We start from the raw sequence: 22,270 nt of genomic DNA, 5'->3' as shown, positions 1-22,270 counted from the left end.
TAGGAAATGGGTCAAATCTGGATGAGCTGATAGCCGGATACTGTCCACTTCGGCTCTTAAGTAGGAGAATGCGGCTACTTGGACCTTGAGGGAGTTGAGTGACAACCCCTTCTTCATACTGTCCTATAGGAACTTCAGAATCAATGGGATCTTGGCGGTCCGCGGGAGTATCCCACGGTCCTTGCACCAGGCTTCGAATACTCTCCAGATCCGTATGTAAGGACAGAGATGTTGAAAACTTGCATGCGCAGAGTAGGGTGTCAGTCACAGCCTTCGAGTAACTGCGCTTTTTCAGGCGAGTCCTCTCAAGGGCCAGACCGTAAGAGAGAATAGAGATGGATCTTCGTGAAGAATCAGGCCCTGCTGGAGAAAGTCTCTGTGTGGAGGTAGGCACAGAGGGCTCCCCGCAAGGAGTCTTTGCATGTCTGCGTACCATGGGCGAATTGGCCAATCCGGGGCTAGTAGAACTAGTCCCCTGTGATGTTCTAGCTTGCGGATGACCTTGCTCAGTAGTGGCCATGGGGGGAAGGTCAAGTCTGGATGAGAGCGTCGATCCCATGGGAGTGTGGCTCTCATCTGCGGCTGAAGAACCTGGGGACTTGGGCACTGAGATAGGTGGCCAGTAGATCCATGGCTGGGAGTCCCCAGCGATTTACTATCAGTTGGAAGGCTGTGGTCGACAGCGTCAATTCCCCCGGGTCCAGGCTCTCTCTGCTGAGGAAGTCTGCTGAGATGTTTTTCTGTTACGCTTGCCGCCCGCGGGCGCCCTGCGGTACGGCCCTCTCACCTCTCCAAGCAATTGCCAGGCTCCAGCTCCCTGTCCCTTGTGGCAGTGGGCCTCAGACTCCAACCTCAGGCTCCTGCCAGCACCTCCAGCCCTGCTCCACTTCATGGGACTTCCAGCCAGGGTGCCTCCATCTGTCAGGCCTCTCCGCGGGGTTCACAGAGAGACGCCGCCAGCAGCACCACACCCCTCCCTAGGCATACGAGCAACAGTAGAACCTTTAAAGGGCCCATGGCGGGAACCTGGCCGCGGACCCGGATGCTGACGTCAGAACTTTCAGCGTATAAAAGTTCAACCCTTACACAGAAGGTTTGCCTTTGCAACAGGTCTCCTCGGTTCCCTGTTGGTTCTGAGTACTCGTTGCCTCCGTGCCTTCTCGTTCTTGAGTGTCTTCCAGTTCCTGTGTTCCTGAGTGTCTTCCAGTTCCTGTGTCTTCGTTCGTCTCGTCTGTACTTTGACTGACCTCCTGGTGCCTGATCTCTGCTACGTCTGACCTTGCCTGCCTTCTCCAAGCCTGACCTCTGCTACTTCCGACCACGTCTGCAGGTGGAGTGAGCTGAAGCTAGAGGCCATTGGAGCTTCACCTATACCAGCCCATGTTCCCCTCGGGTTGAGCCTTTGGGTGCTGGGGCCAGCAGGACTTAGGCGGGCCTCGAGATAGAGCAACAAAGGTGCTCCACCTCCAGCGCAACACTTTTCCTGCGATGTGGGAGGCCGAGATCCCTTGTAGGCTTATCTCCGCCCATGCCATGAGAGAGTCTATCTCCAGAGACACCTACTGGTTCCTGGTTCCTCCCTGACAGTTGATGTAAACAACCGTTGTAGCGTTGTCCAACATTACTCGTATCACTTTGCCTCGGAGTCTGTGGCTGAATCGCAGGCACGCTAGTCTGACTGCTCGAGCTTCCAGGCGGTTTATGTTCCATTCTGCCTCTTCCTTGTTCCATTGTCCCTGGGCCGTCAGTTCCTGATAGTGGGCTCCCTACCCTCGCAGGCTCGCATCCGTGGTGAGCAAGATCCAGTTCAGTGGGGATAGGCTTACTCCTCTGCTTAGCTGAGAACGTAGTTGGAGGCAAATTGAGTAGTCCTGGGACAGTGGGTTCCATCGTGACAGTAAGGAGCGCTGGAGCGGTCGCATGTGGGCCCTTGCCCACGGGACGACCTCCAGGGTTGATGCCATGAGGCCGAGGACTTGAAGATAGTCCCATACCTTGGGGTGTGCATTGGTCATCAGTCGTCGAAATTGTTCCATCAGTTTCCTTCTCGGGGGAGGGAGGAAGACTTTGTTCTGTTTGATATCGAAACGGGCACCCAGTTACTCTAGAGACTGAGAGGGTTACAGACTGCTCTTGTCCGTGTTTACGACCCAACCGAGTTCCTGCAGTAGGTTCTTGACTCTGCTGGTCACCTGCCGACTCTCCTCCAAAGACTTTGCCCTTATCAGCCAGTCGTCCAGGTAAGGGTGTACCAAAATCCCTTCCTTCCTCAGTGTTGCTGCCACGACCACCATAATTTTGGAGAATGTTCTGGGGGCGGTTGTTAGGCTGAAAGGTAGTGCTTGGAACTGGTAATGGTGACCCAGTATTGCAAAGCGAAGGAAACGCTGGTGATCTTGATGAACTGGAATGCGAAGGTAGGCTTTGGAGAGGTCCAGAGAGGTTAGAAACTCTCCTGGTTGTACTGCCATTATTACGGAGCGAAGAGTCTCCATGCGGAAGTGTAGTATCCATAGAAGACGGTTGACGTTCTTGAGATCCAAGATGGGTCGGAATGATCCTTTCTTCTTGGGAACGATAAAATAGACGGAATAGCGCTCCGTATTTTGTTGGGGCATAGGAACCGGAGTTATTGCCTTCAGACTGAGTAGTCTTGTCAGAGTGGCTTCCATTGCCAGTCTCTTGGAGTGGGAGTGGCAGGGTGACATTATAAATTTGTCTTGAGGGATGCTGCGTAATTCCAGAAAGTAACCTTCTCGAATGATGTTTAGTACCCATTTGTCCGATGTGATCTCATCCCATCTTTGGTAGAAGAGGGAAAGTCGACCCCCTATTTCCTCTTCCTTTGGATGGGTCGGCCCATTCTCATTGGGGAGCACGGCTGGAGCCTGCCCCCGGGCCTATTCCTCTCTTGGTCTGTCAGTTCTGAAAGGGCTGGGACCTTCTGGAGGGACGAGGTGCCTGGAACTGCGAGTTCCTGTAGGGTCTAAAGCGTTGTGAGCCTCTGCCCTTGGTTCTTCTGGGGGAGGGGCGCTGAGATCTTTTACTCCTGTCTTCCAGTAGCCGAGGCACTGGGGATTTAAACATATCACCCCATTTGCTGGCTAACTTCTCCAATTTGCTTCCGAACAAGAGAGATCCTTTAAAGGGCATTCTTGTGAGATTCGCTTTAGAGGTCACGTCAGCAGACCAATTCCGCAGCCATAGTTGTCTTCTGGCTGCCACTACAGAAGCTACTCCTCTGGCTGAGGTTCGCACTAGATCCGAGCTTGCGTCCAACAGGAAGGCTGCTGCAGGTTCCTTCGTCTCACCAGTATATGTTCCGGAGTTATTTGCCTCTCTAGAGAGGAGCAAGCAGAAACGTGCCACCAGTACGCAGCAGGATGCAATCTGCAGTGTCATTGCTGTTGTGTTGAAGGCCTGCTTAAGAATGGATTCCAATCGTCTATCCTGAGTATCCTTCATTGCAGCCCCTCCCTCAATGGGAATGGTTGTTCGCTTTGAGACGGCACAGACTATGGCGTCCACTTTCGGGAAACGCAGGCATTCCTTGGTCGCTGGTTCCAGAGGGTATAGGGCTTCTAAGGCCTGACCCCCTTTGAAGCTGGCCTCTGGGGCATCCCACTCCAGATCAATCAGTTTCTGGATGGTTTCCATCATTGGGAAGTAGCATGAGGCTTTACGAAGGGACACCAGGATGGGGTTCTTCTTTGGTTCTGCCATAGGATCCGTGCCTGGAATACCCAGAGTCTTCAGAGTCTGGGAAACAAGGGCTGGTAATTAATCCTTGTGGAAGAAGTGAAGCATGGTTCGGTATGGTTCCAGGCCTAGAGGGATTTATCCTTCTTCCAGGGAGCAGCCATAATTTATTTATTTATTTTATTTATTAGCTTTTATATATCTACATTCATGGGTACATCATGTCGGTTTACAATATAACTGAAGGAGGAAAATACAAAAAACCAGGGTGGGGGGAGGGGAGCAGATAGGAAAAGAGAAGGGGTGAGAAAAGAGAGGGAAAAACAGGAAGAGGAGAAAAGGAACAGTACTTGATGGAAAACAACAGAAGAACATAATATGAAACATTGCAAATTATACACTAAAAAATGGACTGTGTATAACCTTATACACTGTGGATAATCTTATACACTATATATAAATTATACACTCCAAAAAAAAAAAAACATCATCTGAGGTGTCTGGGTTCCTGTCAGGAAAATTCTTGGTTAGGCGAGGCATGTCTCGAGGCATCCGAGCAGGGCCGGGATGATCTTGTGCTTCCGGCGGGGGTTGAGCCCGGGACGCAGCCAGGGCTGATTGCGCCTGAACGAAGGCTTGCAGCCCTTAGAAAAATTCTAACCAGGAGGAGATCCCTGGGTCCATGTTAATCCCAGGGGGAGTCGGAATAGGGGCCCCTGAGGTGCCCTCTTGTGGAGAAGCCATCTCGAAGATGCATAGATCCGGGGAGCTATTGTCTGTAGCACTTCTGGACCCATCCCCCAACAGTGAGGGACCAGGCTTTGGTTCCCCCTGGGTTTCTTCGCAATGCTGACACAGGCAGGACTCCAGTTCAGGCTGCATGGCTCTTATGTGGCAGGTTGTGCAAAGAGAGTGCCTTCTGGCCTTCTTGGATGCCGGTGCCATATCCTCTATGTCTAGGCGCACAGGTAATGAGCTTCAATGCGCGTGTGTGGTTGTAAGTGCAGCTGTGCGTGTAGTTGTGCATGCGGTGTGCACTCAGTTGTATGCGCGGCTCAGTTGTGCGTGCAGCTGTGCGAGCGTCTGTATAGGACATGCACAAGTTAGGCGCATCAGCCGCTCGGCCTGCCTCACACATACCGTCGGTCGAGAAGGGAAGATGAGGCCGACGCCCCCCGCGCATAAGATGGTGCCCCTGAGGGTCTCCATGTGGACCCCTGCACCGGATCGGGGCCTAGCCCAACCAGGGCTGCTCAACCCGATCGGTGCTCCCTTTTTACCTCGCCGGAATTAAAAACAGAATGGGTACGGCAGTCCGAGCCTCGGAGACTGGAGACCTGAATTTAAGGTTTTCTGCTTACCTGGTCTCGGCGCTTACCGATCGTGTGCCGGGACGGTCTCCAGCTACGGGGGGAGAGGGCTCTGCCTTCACCGCCTCGCTCGAATGTGCACCCGCTGCCTTTCAGCCATTATGGGGGCTAAGTCCACGCTGGGAACCAGCTACCGGACCAAGGCACACCTCTGAGGGATATCGAAATCACCTCAGGAGCTCTCAACTGGGGGAGGGACCCTTAGGTTTCACCGCAGGAGAGCGGGGCTCAATCTTCTTTAAAGTAAAATTTGTTTCATTTTCTTCTTTGCTGTAATTCTTAACACTATTCTAGTGTGTGGGATAGTGTCTGCCTCTGCTAGGAGATGGAGAGATACTGAAGAGCTGTCACTGCAGGAATATATCTAGAGTGACGTCATCTTTGAAATCTGACTCCATCTCCCATCTGCTATCAGAAAAGCACATAACCCACTGGTCCTGAGTCCATCTGACTACAGGCTAGGAAATGGTTCATTTCGTCGCCCTTCCAGCTCTTCCATCCGCACCTGAGTTGGCTAAGTTGTTCACCTCTCATATCTTCCGCCTCCATGGGCTACCTCGCCACATCATCTCTGACTGTGGTGTCCAGTTCACAGCCAAGTACTGGCAATCATTTTGCCATAAGTGTAACATCAAACTGGACTTCACCAAGGCCTATCACCCGCAGGCCAATGGGCAAGCAGAACGAACAAATCGTACATTGAAGACCTTCCTGCGAGCCTTTGTAAATGAGCGACAGGACAACTTCCATGGGCAGAGTTCTCCCACAACTCGCACATCAACGCAGCTACTGGATCGTCCCCCTTTTTCATTATATATGGGATCGTCCCCCTTTTTCATTGTATATGGGAGACAACCACTTCTTCCACTTCCAGTACCCTTGTCCGTCCCTTCTCTGGTGGCCCAGTTAACCGCACAAGAACTCTAAGAACTGTGGTCCCAAACTGAGGCCATGATCCAAAAGGCCGTCCAGAGAGCAAAGACAATGGCAGACAAACATCGGCGCCTTGCCCCGCAGTTCAAACTCGGGGATAAAGTGTGGTTGAGTACTCGCAACATACGATTCTGGGTACCCTCCATGAGGCTGGCACCTCGTTATATTGGTCCTTTCTCCATCCTCCAACAGACTGGCTCAGTCACATATCAGTTCCAACTCCTCACGTCATTACGAATTCACGTCTTCCATATCTTCCTTCTTAAACCAGGAGTTCTGTCATGGCTGACCTGGAGACTTCCTGATCCACAAAAGGTTTTCTCCAAAGAAGACCAAGTAAAAGAAATATATTTCCGCCGCCAAAACAGAAGATGGGAGTACCTAATATCCTGGGAGGGGTACGGCCCAGAGGAAAATTCATGGGAACCCGCATCCAATATTCTGGACAAGTCACTACTTAAAGAGGTTCCTTGCTTCTCACCCAAAGAAGCCCAAGCCCTTGGGGAGGGGGTACTGTTGCGACAGATGGCCGTATGCGACTAGCCTCACTCACACCCTGAGCTGGCTGCGTCCCAGCCTTATTCGCGGCTTTGGGGAGCCACTGCCACTTCTTCCCAGCGCAGCAGGGAGCTGATGCTGCTATGCAGCCGGCCGCTGCTGTCCCTAGGAATGCGCGGCTTTCTCTCTGATCTAAAGGGGCCACGGCGGGATAACTTCCCGTGGCCCCGGATGATGACGTCAACCCCTGGGACTATTTAACAACAGTCCCTGCTGCTAAACCTTTGCCTCAGCAACAGGTCGAACTCCCTCGAATGAGAGTTGCTTCTCCGCGTTCCTGCTTCTGGTTCCGTGTTCCTGCTGCTAGCCCCGGGCCCCTGTTCCTTGGCCTGACTCACTGGCGTGACCTTGGTACCTTCTCTTGACTTCTGCTTGTCTGCTGCCTGCCCTGACCATCTGCCTGCCTTTTGGACTCGGTTCTCTTCGCCGCCTTCCCTGACCTCCGGCCTCCTCTTGGATTCATCTGCTTGCTGCCTGCCCCGATCTTCTGCCCATCTCCTCCTTACCTATCATCATCATCAGATTCATCGCCCAGAGACCTGTGCCTAAGTCCAACCGGCCCCAGTACCCAAGGGCTCAACCTGTGGGGAACAAGGGCTGGTATTGGTGAAGGTCCAGTTGGGTCTCCGCATCACCCAGTAACGCCTGTCGACGATGAGGACCTGCAGGAGGGCCTCATTCTGCAGGTAGTGTCAACCTCGTCTTGGTCCAAGGCTCCACCTCGCAACAGAAGGTAAAGCCATACCGATGGAGTCTGAAGTGTCTGCAACCCTCTGACTTGATCTGTAACTTCCAAATCCACTGTTCCAGGAGATATAACCGTCGGATGGATGTATCAAACTGAGCACTCAGTTACACCTGGTGTTGAGATGGATGCAGACTGCTCTTGGTCAAGTTGACAACCCAACCCAGCTCATGCAACAACTGTATCACCCTCCGAGAAGCCACCTGGCTCTTCTTGAAGCACTTCACGTAGATCAACCAATCATCCAGGTATGGGTGAACCAGGATTCCTTCTTTTTGTAAGCCCACCACCACCACTACCATTACCTTGGAGAATGTCTTTGGAGATGCTGCCAACCAAAAAGGTAGTGCCTGAAACTGAAAATGGTGATCCAACAGTGCAAAGCAAAGATACATCCTTGCTCTTCTCGGGCCAAAGGGCAGCACCTGAAATAGTTAAATGCCAAACCAGCATTGTGAATCTGAGGAAGCACTTTTGAAAGGTATTATCTCTGATCTTGAACTGAGAACTGCTCAGTTCAAGGCCAGCGTCTAGAGTATAGAGTCACAGGCTGGCTCTGAATTGAAAGGCAAAGGGAAACTTTCGTCAAGTTTAGAGAAGCCAGAAAATGCTCCTCTCCATCTTGCCATAATTTTCAGAACTCCAAACTGAAGTGAGCCACCTGCAAGAAGTCAATCTGATCCAGATCTTTAACGGTGCGACTAAGCCCTACCTGACCCCTTGGAATCAGCACTATGAGTTTCAACCCAAGAAATCCTGTTGACACCCATTATGGCTTGACCCTCTGAGGCGGATGGACAAGGGGAAAGCAGAAGGTGTCTGAAACTGAGATGGGAGAACTCCTAAGCAGGTCCGCCACGCATAAAGACCAGGATCGACTGAACTGTAGTAATTCAGGACCAACTCCAACACGTGGCTACCTATCTCTGTATGAAGACAGAACCCTCAAATGCTCCTTGCAAAGCATAAGAGGATCCTACTGCTGAGGCGTCCTCTGCCCCTCCACTCTTGAAATGAAAGGATGAATTTCTGGTAAGTTTTTAGAGATGGAACTGGCTGGCCAATTCCACAGCCACCCCAGAAGCCCCTAAAAACCCAAAAGCAAATGTCTGATAATCAAGCTACTCAACTGAGACACAGAGGTCCTGCTGTGCCTTGTCTCATGCCTGCATTTGACATGCCAGACCTTTACACTTTTTTTTTATTTGAAGCACAGCACCCTCCTATAGAGGGTTTGCCTTTAAGAGAAAAGGTAATGGAAGGGTACATTATGCACTAAAACCAGCAGGGGAAACCCCAACTGCTGAAATGGGAAACCGGAGGTCTGAACTCATTATCAATAGGTTCCGAGGCAGAAAAACCAACTCTGACCAAAGGAAGGACCTCCACTCCAAGAAGCAGCTCTGCCAAGAATCCCAAGGCAGCCACAAATGCTAAGCTCACACAATATGGGGTGAATTTTAAAAGCCATGCGCACGTTAAAGCCAAGAAAATCCTCAGGAAGATAAGCAAAACACATTTGCTCAAGTAACCGCTTAAAATTAGGAGCACATATACACAAGGTAGAGGGGTATTATAAATCATACGCACGCAATTGAGCACACGATTTAAAATTCCTGCGTACTGGCAACTGTATGCTTGTTTTAAAGTTACCATCTATGAGCGCACTGGGAACACACCCATAATCCATCAGACTCAAAAAGTTGTTCTATACCTACAAAAAACCAACAAGGTTCCTACTGATATGGACCAGGAGACCCACAGTAGTGGAAGCCTTTTTTTTTTGTATGTTGCTCAAAGTAGAAACAGGCTAACTATGTCTAGACAAACCTAATCAATATCAAAAGATACCCCTCTGCCGCGAACTGCTGTACTAAACAAAAACAATCAAGAGCTTCCGCTCTATCGCAGAGCAATTGAATAAACTTTTGAATGAATAATGTGTGTACTAAAATTATTTTTAATAAAGTAAATACCTACACTACCAATGGTGAAAACTTTTTTATCATATGTGTAGATTTAAAAATATTAAGTGGAGTCAGAGAAAGGTTTCATACATGGTGTAGGTGCCCCGCACCTCCGTAAGGTGAACTTATAATCATCAACCTTCCTCCTCCTCCTCAATGAACTTTTAACGATTATTTTTTGAAAATTTTCTGTGTAAACTTGTGTTGTCCCTAACAACACCTAAAGGACTCTTCCGTGGCAATACAATTTTTTAAATGCGTGACCGCAAAAATTTACTCCATAATACTCAATGAGAATGTCAATAAAGGGTATAAAAACAGACTTCCCCGATTTTGGTTGGTATGTCCATCTTCTTATAGGTTATCCCAACATGTTTCAGACAAGAATGCCTTTCCTCAGGGGATTCGATGTTTGCCAGGACCAACTTCACGGAGTCTGCAGCCCTCTCCTCGACGGTTTCTCCTGAGCTCAAGATGTTGTGCCACAAGGCGATCTTCCTCTGTCGATCGCCGGGAAGAACTATGTCTAGAGCCAGCTGAAACTGTGAGGATAATTGTACATCTAGGCAAGCCTTGCTCTCTTTCAGAGGCATAGCTGATCCTCAACGCAAATCTCTTCTGAACTGCCCTTGCAAATAGAAGGCAACCCCAAAAAACAACAAACATTGAAAACCCTGTGACGATACTCAGTTTTGCACAGAGCACTGCGGCAAATAAAATTACAATCACGAATCTTCAAGCTGTCCTCCACACCAGATAAAATGGAAAGGCACATCTATGGAAACAGGACAGGACGCGACACTGCACAGGAAAACTCAGAGGGAGAGTTCACTCACTCTGCTCTCTCTCTCCTGTGCTGCAAGATGGCCACTGTTCCCACCTCTGAGAAGAAAATCTGGCAGGAACATAACAATGCAGCAAGCCCTGCCGACGTGAGTGCACTCCCAAAGGCAGCAGTAACGGCGCTTTATAACGCCGCCATTCCCCAAGCAGCGCCAGCACATACCACAACCACAGTCAAGCGGGAATAATTTCCTGCACCTCCTGAGGTAGCTTGGACTCAAACACGTTCACTGTGCTTCCACAAAGAGCTCCCCTTAGGGGCTCGATACAGCCCCTAATGCAATCCCTGCCACCATCGGGAGGTTGCACACTCCAAGGGACTGCTGCAGAGCTCAGTGAATAGCACAACTGCCCACTAATTGTGCTGCCACAAGCTCAAATCTCTGCCTTTAACATGCAGGAAATCCATTTCAAAACGGCCCTGCTACTACTTCGTGCAGCCTTCACTGAAGGAGCTGAGCCTGTCCTCTTCTCTTTTGGTTATTGCTCTTTTCTTTTAACAGGACTAAGCTGAAGGCAAACCAAGAATAAAAGTAAAAAGACTTCCGCCTCATTTTCCATCTACAGAGAAGAGAAAGGGGGGTGGGGGGAGGGCCAACAAGTACTCACACGGGTATTCCTTCTGTCCTCTGGGGTGCTCCTCTGAGAGAGGGAACCCAGTGCTATCACCTCAGAAGTGGCCAAGCCTATTGGCATTGTCTTTGAGTTTGAGTCTTGCTCAACTGAGGGAGGGTGGCTCAGCTATCACCTCTGGAGCTCCCCACCATAATTTTCCTATTCATCCGGCCTAACCAGGTCTCAGCTTCCAGCATGCAAAGCACGTCCACCATCTGCTGAGACAGAGAATACTGGCAGGCTGGTGTCAGCATGGATGCATATAAGGAGTGACATCAGTGAGGCTCTTGATATCTATCGCCATCTGCTGGTAAGAGTGCATAAGCCATGTGTAATGGACTGGCCTGACACAACATAGAGCAAAGGTGAGTGTTTCTACTGCTTTAAATAGGAAGGCAATTAAAATAATCAAGATATCACTTGAAGGAATTTCTGATGATGATCAGCACATTAGCACCCTTCTTTTCTTAGTTCTGGATTGAACACATGCCGTGTTCATAGCACTGCAACCAATCCAGAACTAAGAAAAGAGGGGTGCTGAATTCTGAGCTCTGCTGCACTGAGAATATCAGTTTTGAGCTATTTTCATAAACATATTGAGTCTGAAAAACAAAATACTGAGGTTCTTAGTTTTGAAGTTAAAAATTGACAATCTTTGAGTGTCTTAATTTAGGCAACTTAAAACTGGGCTGGGTCTGGGACAAAGGCAGGACCAGGGCAGGGGAATGAAGTTAGAAACTCAGTGCTGATTTCCAGCTCTGGATGCCCAAGGTGCCTAAATTTAGGCAAGTCAATCCCTCCCCTAAGTTTATGCACCTTAATTAGGAGCTTTATTTAGGTGCCTCTATTCCTTCACTTTAAGGCACTTTATGTAGGCACCTTAAGCCTGCCCAGAGGCACATCTGAGAGATTACATGACGTATTTCATTATAAAAGAATATTTTGCTCACCGCTCCTCCCTCCAGCTGCACACCGACATGAGGCTCTTCCATTTTCATGATCTCGGCAGAGGGGTCGGGACTGTAATTTCGGCTGCCTATTAGAAAATTGGGAAAATGTATTTCTTTATTTGATCCTATTTGCAAATCACCTAATTCTGGAAGATTTTAGGTGGTGCACAAGAATAAAACAGCAGGAACTAGACAATAAAAACAAAACACAAATAACACTCTGAAATTAGACAAATAGATACAGGAATACAACAAAAGGAGAAGCCTGGTAAACCAAGTAGAACTAAAACAGAAAGAACCAGTAAATGCACAGTAACATTTGACTCTATAGCAGAAACAATTAGGGAGCTACAGAACCAGGTTTTCTGAAAGCAAGATAAGTCTCTACACAATCATATTTTCCCTGGGGATCAAATTCCTGACTTTAGGATCAAAGCAGGAAAGTTTCCAGATAATATCTGTCAGAAGGAGAAGAAACAAGCAGTAAAGGTTTCTCAAAGGAACATGAAACTCTCACCAGAACATTTCATTCACGCTTTTGAAAATATTTAGGTTTCAGAGTATTTTATATTCAGTTCTTGCCACAAGAGGCAGCCAGTGCAGCTCCTGAAGTCTCTGTCTGATATGGTCATGTAACTCTAGATTCAGTAGCATAGGAGCCGCAGCATTTGGTATATATTGCACACTGTGCAGTTCTTTCTTGTCAAGTGACTTACAGTAGTTCGGCATTCCTTTAACCAGGACATGGATTACTGCTACCAGATACTTATTTCACAAATAAAGCAGAGTTGCTTACCTGTAACAGGTGTTCTCCTAGGACAGCAGTATGTCAGACCTCACACATGGATGACATCATTGGAAACTTTGACTGGCACACTGAGCATGCTCAGTATGTCAGTATCCACACGGCCACGCAGGGTCACTCTTCAGTCTTATAATATAGAATTCACGAAAAATAAACACAGGAGAAACCCAACTCCACAGGGTGATGGGCGGGTTTCGCGAGGACTAAAATCCTGCTGTCCTAGGAGAACACCTGTTACAGGTAATCAACTCTGCTTTCTCCAAGGACAAGCAGGATTTTAGTCCTCGCGAAACCCGCACATGAGTGAATACGTAGCTACAGGCTGCTCCCAAAACCATAAGATAGCTAGCACTTAACAGGTGCCAACGTGTATAAAAATCAGTGGTGCTAGAACACTGGGAGACAGCCTGAACCTGAACAAAGGGCCCGAGGCAGGGAGAGTTGGGTTTCACAGATGAAAAAGATTACGAAGGCCCAACTGACTGAAATTGCTGTCACGTCGGCCATCTTTGTCTAGATAGTAACGTGAGGCAAAAATGTGGAGGGAACCCCAGGTCACAACCCTGCAGATCTCATCCAAGAGAACCATACGCAAGTGGGCTACCGAAGCTGCCATGGCTCGTACAGAGTGAGCCTTGACATGGCCCCCAAGCTGCAGTCCCACCTGCACATAGCAGAAAGAAATACAATCTGCTAGCCAGTTTGATAAAATCTGCTTAGACACTGCAACTCCCAATCTGTTTCTGTCAAAAGAGACAAAGAGTTGCATGGACTGCCTATGGCCCGCCGTACAGTCTAGGTAAAAGGCTAGAGCCCTCTTACAATCCAGGGAGTACAGAGCTCGCTTGCCCTCGTGTGAATATGGCTTTGGAAAAAAAGTGGGTAAGACGATAGACTGATTAAGATCGAATTCCGTCATCGCCTTCGGCTGGAACTTAGGATGCGTGCGCAGAACCACCTTATTGTGTAAGAATTTTGTATAAGGAAGATGGCCTTCCAGGACAGGTGCTTCAGGTCACAAAACCACAGGGGCTCAAACGGGGCCCTCATGAGGTGGTCCAAGGATACTGCTGGGGGCCGGACTGGAGGCATGAGCTGAACCAGGCCCAGCATAAAGCGTCCCATGAGTGGCTATACTGAGATGGGCAAGCGATCCGTCCCTCGGTGATAGGCCCCAATAGCACTGAGGTGGGCCCTCATGGAGGTGGTCTTCAAGTCAGCATCGGAGAGGTGCAAGAGGTAGTCCAGAAGCTTCGAGTTGGAGCAGGAAAACAGATCCAACCCATGTCCCTCACGCCACACAGAGAACCTCTTCCATTTTAGATCGTAAGACTTCCTAGTGGAAGGCTTCCTGGATTCCATCATAAACATAGAAATGACGGCAGAAGAAGACCAATCGGCCCATCCAGTCTGCCCAGCAAGCTTCACACTTCTTTCCTTTCATACTTATCTGTTTCTCTTGGCTCCTTAGCAACCCTTGGTTCTATTACCCTTTCACCCCCAACATTAATGCAGAGCAGTGATGGAGCTGTATCCAAGTGAAATATCAAGCTTGATTAGTTAGGGGTAGTAACCGCCGCAACAAGCAAGCTACACCCATACTTATTTGTTTACCCAGACTATGTTATTCAGCCCTTATTGGTTGTTTTTCTTCTCCCCTGCCGTTGAAGCAGAGAGCTATGCTGGATATGCGTGAAGTATCAGTTTTTCTTCTCCCCTGCCGTTGAAGCAGAGAGCTATGCTGGATATGCGTGAACTATCAGTTTTTCTTCTCCCCTGCCGTTGAAGCAGAGAGCTATGCTGGATATGCGTGAAGTATCTGTAGCAGTAATGAAGACACACATCAGACAGCTTTCATGGCAGGCAGGTAAAAGAGAAGGGCTTAGCACTCCCCAGGGCCCTCTTTTATTGTACATTCATACAAAGGCAGATGATGTGTCATCACATGATTGGCTACTTTCCCCATAGCAACAGACGAGTCATTACACCATTGGCTTGGTTCAGGGGGTGTATACGGATCATTTCATTGGCTGCTGAATTCTATACCTCCTGACTCCGTCCTGCCTCCGACTAGGGAACACCCAGCCCCTCCCCCAGGAATTCAGGGCCAAGCACAAGCCAGAGAAATACATGATAGTCAGGTATCCTTTCCTAGGCAGAGAGGCTTAAGTACAAGTGATGCTTTTATTCAGCGCAAAGGTCAGGGAGAAGGGAAGATAGTGTTTAAACCCTGATGTGGCTTGCTGGCAAAGCTTATATTTCCCACAAGTATCAGTTTTTCTTCTCCCCTGCCGTTGAAGCAGAGAGCTAAGCTGGATATGAATGAAGTATCAGTTTTTCTTCTCCCTTGCCGTTGAAGCAGAGAGCTATGCTGGATAAGCGTGAACTATTAGTTTTACTTCTCCCCTGCCGTTGAAGCAGAGAGCTATGCTGGATATGCGTGAAGTATCAGTTTTTCTTCTCCCCTGCCGTTGAAGCAGAGAGCTATGCTGGATATGTGTGAAGTATTAGTTTTTCTTCTCCCCTGCCGTTGAAGCAGAGAGCTATGCTGGATATGCATTGAAAGTGAAGTATGCATTGAAAGCCACATTAACTATCAACAAATATTGAATAAGCCTAATAATTGGTAATACCTATAGCCTATGAACTCTCCGTTAATTTTACATACTCTTGCCCACCCATGTTTTGGTTTTTTTTGTTTGTTTGGTTTTTTTTTTTTTTAATCTCCTCTTTATACACATCTTCTAGACCTGATGGATCCACAATGTTTATCCCACGCTCCTTTGAAGTCCTTCACAGTTTTGGACTTCACCACTTCCTCCGGAAGGGCATTCCAGGCATCCACCACTCTCTCCATGAAGAAATACTTCCTGACATTGGTTCTTAGTCTTCCTCCCTGGAGCCTCAGCTCGTGACCTCTGGTTCTGCTGATTTTTTTCTGACGGAAAAGTTTTGTCGTTGTCTTTGGATCGTTAAAGTTTTTCAAGTATCTGAAGGTCTGAATCATATCACCCCTGCTCCTCCTTTCCTCCAGGGTGTACATATTTAGATTCTTCAATCTCTCAAGACCTGAGATACCTTCTCCGAGAGGCCCAAGGTCTGCAAGGTCATCCTTTCAACATCCATGCTGTGAGAGATAAGGCCCAGAGGTTGGGATGGTGCAGCCTGCTCTGATCCTGCATGATTAGGTCTGGAGAGATCCCCAGACTGATCGGGGCCCAAGAGGACAGGTCCTGAAGAAGTGGGAATTAGATCTGTCGCAGCCAATAGGTCGCGATTAAGATCATGGTCCCCAGTCTTGATGGAGCTTCAGGAAAGTCTTCGCCACTAGAGGGAGAGGAGGGTACGCATACAAGAGGCAAGTGCCCCAATGGCTAGCGAAGGCATCCAATGCCAGCTTGCTGTCCTCCCTGAGCAGGGAGCAGAACTGAGCCATCTTCCTGTTGTAAGGGGAAGCAAAGAGATCTATATCTGGGGTTCCTCAAAGGTGGAAAATCCGATTGCAACTTCCTGCTTCAGGGATCATTCATGGGGGCGGAAGGAGCGACTCAGAACATCCGCCGCCACATTCTCGGTTCCTGGCAGGTACATGTCCCGAAGGAATATGCCCTGTGACAGGGTCCAGGACCAGGTCTGCACTACTTCCCGACAGAGGAGGAACGACCCTGTGCTTCACTGCTTGTTCGGGTACCACATCGCCATCCGATTGTTGGTCTGAACCAGAACTACCTTTTGGCTAGCCGCTCCCGGAACGCCCACAAAGCGTACCGGGCCACACGGAGTTCCAGGAAGTACTGCGAGGACCATCAACCCTGGGTGCAGAGATCCACAGCAAGGGCTCCCCAATCCAGGTGGCAGGCATCTGTAATGAGAATGACCCGAGGAGGAGGAACCTGGAAAGGTATCCCTACCTCTAAGTTGGACTGGGTTTCCCACCACGATAAGGACTCCCAAAGTGGCGTGGTGATCGTGATGCGTACATGAAGGTCCTGTGTGGCCTGACCCACTGGGCCCATAAAGTCCACTGTGCCCTGCGCATGTGCAGCTGGGCAAAGGGCGTAACAAACTGCCACCGCCATGTGGCTCAAGAGACATAGCATCTTGTGTGCAGAGGCCTGTCGACTCCGAGATAACTTCCCCGCCAGGGACACTAGGGTCAGTGCTCGGTCCTGGGGCAAAAATGCCCGGCCCTGAACCGTGTCAAATCTGGCCCCAATTAGGTTCAGCTGAAGGGATGGAACAAGTTGGGACTTCGGGTAGTTGATCAGAAACCCCAAGTCCTCCAAACTCCGGATGGTGGATTGGAGAGACTGACACCAGGCCGGGAGTGCTGCAATCTTGATGAGCCACTCGTCCAGGTAGGGGAAGACATGGACTTGCTGCTTCCTGAGATAGGCACCCACCACTGCTAGGCATTTCGTGAAGACACAGGGCGCGGATGCTAGGCAGAAGGGTAGCACCCGATATTGAAAGTGCTCCTCTCCCACCAGAAATAGGAGATACTTCCGATGGCTGCAAGAGATTGCAATGTGAGCGTAGGTTTTCTTTACATCGAGGGAATCAAAGCCAGTCCCCTCTCTTTAGCAGAGTGCCCAGAGAAACCATTTTGAACTTTTCTCTTATGAGGAATTTGTTCAAAGCTCTCAGGCCCAGAACAGGCTGGAGGCCTCCTATTTTCTTGGGAATCAGGAAATACCCGGAGTAAAACCGCTGTCCCGAGAGGACGGAGAGCTCTACTTGCAGTACTTGCTGGTTCACTGAAACCCCCCATGAGGGGCACGGAAGGGATTTCAGGGGGACCTTTCGAAAGTTCAGTCTGTACCCCTCACGAACGATGGACAGGACCCATTGGTACAAAGTGACAGACAGCCAACGGTCTGCAAAGACTTGCAAGCAGATTCCGACTGGGGGATCGTTCGTCATGAAAACGGGTCACTGACAAACTCCCTTCCATTGATGATGAAGAGGGAAGTAACATCCAGGGGTGCTAAATTTTTTTTAAGATTCCCTTGTAGATGTATTTTGATTTATCAGAATAACAGATACATTTTTTCGGATCCTGAGCAATTACGGATATATCTAGATTCCCACTCCTAATATAATTTCAAGGGAGTTGGTATATAAGTTAGATGGTATATGTCACAGTGCTGTAACTGAATATTATGATTATTTCTCTTTGAACTGCTTTAACAATTTGTTCCCCCTTTATTCTTATAATATTAGAAAGAAATGGTTACTTTTATGGTTACCTTTGCTATGATTGTGAAATTTATTATCTGTTTTCTATTTTTTTCTGGATGACATTGTTAATAATGTATATCTCATTAAAATTCAATAAAAATAAAATTATTAAAAAAAAATATATATATATCTTTTTATTATACTGACAATATTTTTAAGTAACATGAGTGTGTTTGAATAGGCATTATAGTTTTTACTCTCCACTAGTTTTTCGAGGTACAATTATCTGTGGGTGAGCTCTTACTTCTTGTTGTGATTCACTTGTTCCATGCATCCACCACCCTTTCTGTAAACCTTTCACCCTCTTCCCAGAACCCCCTTTCCATTGAATGAGGCCAGTCATCTGTGCATTTATTCCTTGGAAGGATTTAAAAATCTCTATCATTATCTCCCCTGTCTCTCCTTTCTTACAGGGTATACTTGTTTAGTTCTTTAAATCTGTCCCCATATGCTTTACGATGGAGACTTTTCACTATTTTAGTTGCTGCCCAACTCCATCCTACTTATATCCTTTTGAAGGTGCAATCTCCAGAATTGTACACAGCTCTCTAAGGGCCTGATTTACTAAGGCTTTCCTCCAATTCTGTCTCTATGGGAAAAATGCTTAGTAAATGAGGCCCTAAACGAAGTTTCACTAGAGACTCATACAAAGGCAATATATGAAAATTGGCTCTTATCTGCTAATTTTTGTTCTTGGAATACCACATATCAATCCAGACTCCTGGGTTTTGCCTCCCTGCCAGCAGTTGGAGACAGAAATGAAAAGCTTTACTGACATCCTTCTTAACCCATTGTGCCATCTGCAGTTCTTCAGTATGAGCGGTATCCAAGCCGAGAATAACTATAACTGAGACCCTTAACCTCACCTCCCCTCAACAAGAAGGAAGGCGGAGGCCTCTATGGAAATTCATTCCAACAACATTAAGTAGAAGATATGTAACCAAGCAAACTGCCATGATGAGCAGGATTTACTGAACGGGTAGGGTTCTGGATTGATCTAAGATATTCCAGGAATGAAAATTAGCAGGTAAGAACCAATTTTCCTTTACTGTTCATACTCCAGATCAGTCCTATACTAGGAGGGAATGTGACAGCACCACTCACAATACACTCTCGCCAAATCCCTCCGAGACTGGAGCCCGGACATCCAAACAGTAATGTCTGGGGAAAGCAAATGTTGCTTACCTGATGTAACAGGTGTTCTCACAGGACAGCAGGATGTTAGTCCTCACAAATGGGTGACATCGAGGATGGAGCCCAACCACGGAAAACTTCTGTCAAAGTTTCAGGAACTTTGACTGGCCCCTACTGGGCATGCCCAGCACGGCACTAACCCTGCAGCCAGCAGGGGTCTCCCTTCAGTCTTGTTTCAAAGCTACAGGCAGTGCCGAAAAATAAAATAAAAACGAACCCAACACCGCGGGGTGGCGGGCGGGTTTCGTGAGGACTAACATCCTGCTGTCCTGTGAGAACACCTGTTACATCAGGTAAGCAACATTTGCTTTCTCACAGGACAAGCAGGATGGTTGTCCTCACAAATGGGTGAGTACCGAGCTGAGGATGTCCTGACTTGCACCAAATGCACCCAACGGTGTGCAAGAGGCACAACAACTGGGGTGGAATTTGGGAGAGGGCATCCGCACCCAACCGGGAAGGTGGAAGGGTGTTGGTACATCATGTTGGAAAAAGGTTACGCAAGACAGATTGGCCGAAGATGGAATCCTGTCTTCCAGCTTTGTCCAAACAATAATGGGCTGCAAATGTATGGAGAGAACTCCAGGTTGCAGCCTTGCAGATGTCAGGAAGCGGCACCGAACGAAGATGTGCTACTGAAGTCGCCATGGCCCTCACAGAGTGTGCTTTGACACGGTCTTGAAAAGGAATGCCAGCTTGCTGATAGCAGAAGGAGATGCAATCCGCCAACCAGGAGGAAAGAGCCTGCTTACCCACAGGTTGCCCTAACTTGTTAGGATGGAAAGAGACGAATAATTGAGTGCTCTTCCTGTGGGCAACTGTACGGTCTAGATAGAAAGCTAGAGCCTGTTTACAGTCTAGGGTATGCAGAGTCTGTTCCCCGGAGTTGGAGTGGGGCCTGGGAAAGAAGATAGGTAGTATGATGTATTGATTTATATGAATCTCCGAAACTACCTTAGGCAAAAACTTAGGGTGAGTGCGGAGTACCGCCCGGTCCTGCAGGAGTTTAGTGTAAGGCGGATAGGTAACTAGGGCCTGTAATTCACTAACCCTGCGAGCTGAAGTGATAGCCAAAAGGAATAACACTTTCCATGTGAGATATTTTAAGTCACAGGAGTAAAGAGGTTCGAAAGGTGGTTTCATAAGGCGACCAAGAACCAGGTTAAGGTCCCAAGATGGGGCCGGAGGACATAAAGGTGGCTTCAAATGGAGCAATCCTTTAAGAAAGCTTGTTACAAGGGGTTGTACTGAAATAGGGGCAACCCCCGATACCTTTATGGAAGGCGGCTACCGCACTGACATGCATTCTAATGGAAGAGGTCTTTAGACCTGATTCTGATAGATGCCAGAGATAGTCCAAGAATTTAGAAATTGGACAGGAAAGGGGATCAAGGGACTTAGAAGTGCACCATGATGTATACCTTTTCCATTTGTAGGAATAAGATTTTCTTGTGGAAGGCTTTCGTGAAGCGATCAGGACACGAGAAACTGAATCTGAAAGGTTAAATGGCTGAAGGACTAACCTTTCAACATCCATGTAGTCAGGGACAAGGCTTAGAGGTTGGGATGGAGGAGGCATCCGTCGTTTTGAGTGAGCAGATGCGGGTCCTTTCCCAGGGGAATGTGCCTGCGGATGGATAGATCCTGGAGTATGGGAAACCACACTTGGCGTGGCCAGTGCGGTGCTATCAGGATCATAGCTCCCCTGTCCTGACGCAGCTTCACGAGAGTCTTCGACAGAAGAGGAAGTGGAGGGAATGCATAGAGCAGACCGGTTGTCCACGTGAGGGAGAATGCATCCCTCGGCCGAGAGTGCTGGCTCCGAATGAGAGAGCAGTAATTGCCTACTTTGTGGTTCTGAGGGGACACAAAGAGGTCTATGTGGGGATAGCCCCATTTGTGAAACAGAGAGGTCGCTACCAAGGGATTGAGTGACCACTCGTGTGGTTGGAAGACACGGCTCAGCTGGTCTGCCAATACATTGTCTACTCCCGGCAGGTAGGTGGCCCTGAGATACATGGAGTGGGAGAGGGCTTCTGCCCAAATCTGCGCAGCTTCCTGACACAGAAGGAAGGAGCCGGTGCCTCCCTGCTTGTTATGTACCACATGGCCACCTGGTTGTCCGTCTGAATTAAGATTGTGTGGTTTGATAGGCAATCTTGAAAGGTCCTGAGAGCATATCGGATTGCTCTCAGTTCCAGGAAATTTATCTGGTGTTTGGCTTCCTCTGGTGACCAGAACCCTTGAGTTTGTAAATTGTTTACATGGGCTCCCCAACCGATGTTGGAAGCGTCGGTGGTGAGGATTATCTGGGGAGCTGGTGGAAGAAAGGGCAAGCCCTGTAGGAGGTTGGATTGATTTATCCACCAGGCAAGAGACAGACGGAGTGCATCGGTGATGCAAACAATGGAGGACAGAGGCTGAACAGCTTGTGTCCATTGCAGTCTCAGAGTCCATTGCGTGATTCTCATGGCTAGACGAGCCATGGGAGTCACATAAACTGAGGAGGCCATGTGTCCCAGTAGAATGAGAAATTGGTGAGCTGTAGCTGTGGGTTGAGACTGCAGCTGGCGAGCTAGGGACACAAGGGTTTGAACCCGTGGATGAGGAAGGAAGGCTTTTGCTTGTAAGGTGTCCACGTCTGCCCCAATGAAGGATAAGGTCTGAGATGGGATTAAGTAGGATTTGTCGTAATTGACAAGAAACCCTAGAGAAAGCAGAGTTTGAATTGTTAGGGTCAGGGAGGACCGAGCTATCTGCTGGGTTGGGGCCCTGATTAACCAATCGTCCAGGTAGGGGTAGACGTGGACACCTGCCTTCCTCAGAAAATAAATAAATAAATAAATAAATAAATAAATAAATAAATAAATAAATAAAAAAAAGCAAGCTGCCACTACCACGAGGCACTTGGTGAAAACTCGTGGTGCGGATGCCAGGCCGAAAGGTAGCACTCGATATTGGTAGTGATTTCGGCCTACTAGAAAACGCAGATATTTGCGATGAGATTGCGTGATCACAATGTGGGTATATGCGTCTTTGAGGTCTAGAGAGCATAGCCAATCCCCTCTTTGCAGCAGAGGGAGAAGCGAGCCCAGGGTTACCATCTTGAACTTCTCCTTGTGAAGGTACTTGTTGAGGGCCCGTAGGTCCAGGATCAGACGAAGCCCCCCTGACTTTTTTGGGATCAGGAAGTACCTGGAGTAGAACCCTAGTCCTTGTTGTAAGGGAGGAACGGGTTCTATAGCGTTTGACTGGAGGAGAAGGGATATTTCCTGCTCTAGAAGAACAGAGTGATCGGTGAGTCTCCACGCCTGCCGGGGTGGGGAGTCGGAAGGTAGAGTCAGGAAGTT

General features: G+C 48.5%; 1 protein-coding gene across 1 annotated transcript in view; it reads right to left on the bottom strand.

Annotated features, from left to right (window-relative positions):
- The window catches only part of LOC115080662 (zinc finger protein 665-like), a 202,676-nt gene that overhangs the window by 98,946 nt on the left and 81,460 nt on the right, over positions 1–22,270 (bottom strand). Inside the window, exon 6 of the mRNA XM_029585002.1 lies at positions 11,681–11,766. Within this exon, the coding sequence (XP_029440862.1) occupies positions 11,681–11,766 (86 nt within the window). The remainder of the gene's footprint in view (positions 1–11,680; positions 11,767–22,270) is intronic.

This window comes from Rhinatrema bivittatum, chromosome 19 (genome assembly GCF_901001135.1).
Source record: "Rhinatrema bivittatum chromosome 19, aRhiBiv1.1, whole genome shotgun sequence".
NCBI lineage: Eukaryota > Metazoa > Chordata > Amphibia > Gymnophiona > Rhinatrematidae > Rhinatrema > Rhinatrema bivittatum.
The sequence above is the reverse complement of the archived record's forward strand: the minus strand, read 5'-3'. Positions and strand labels throughout refer to the sequence as shown.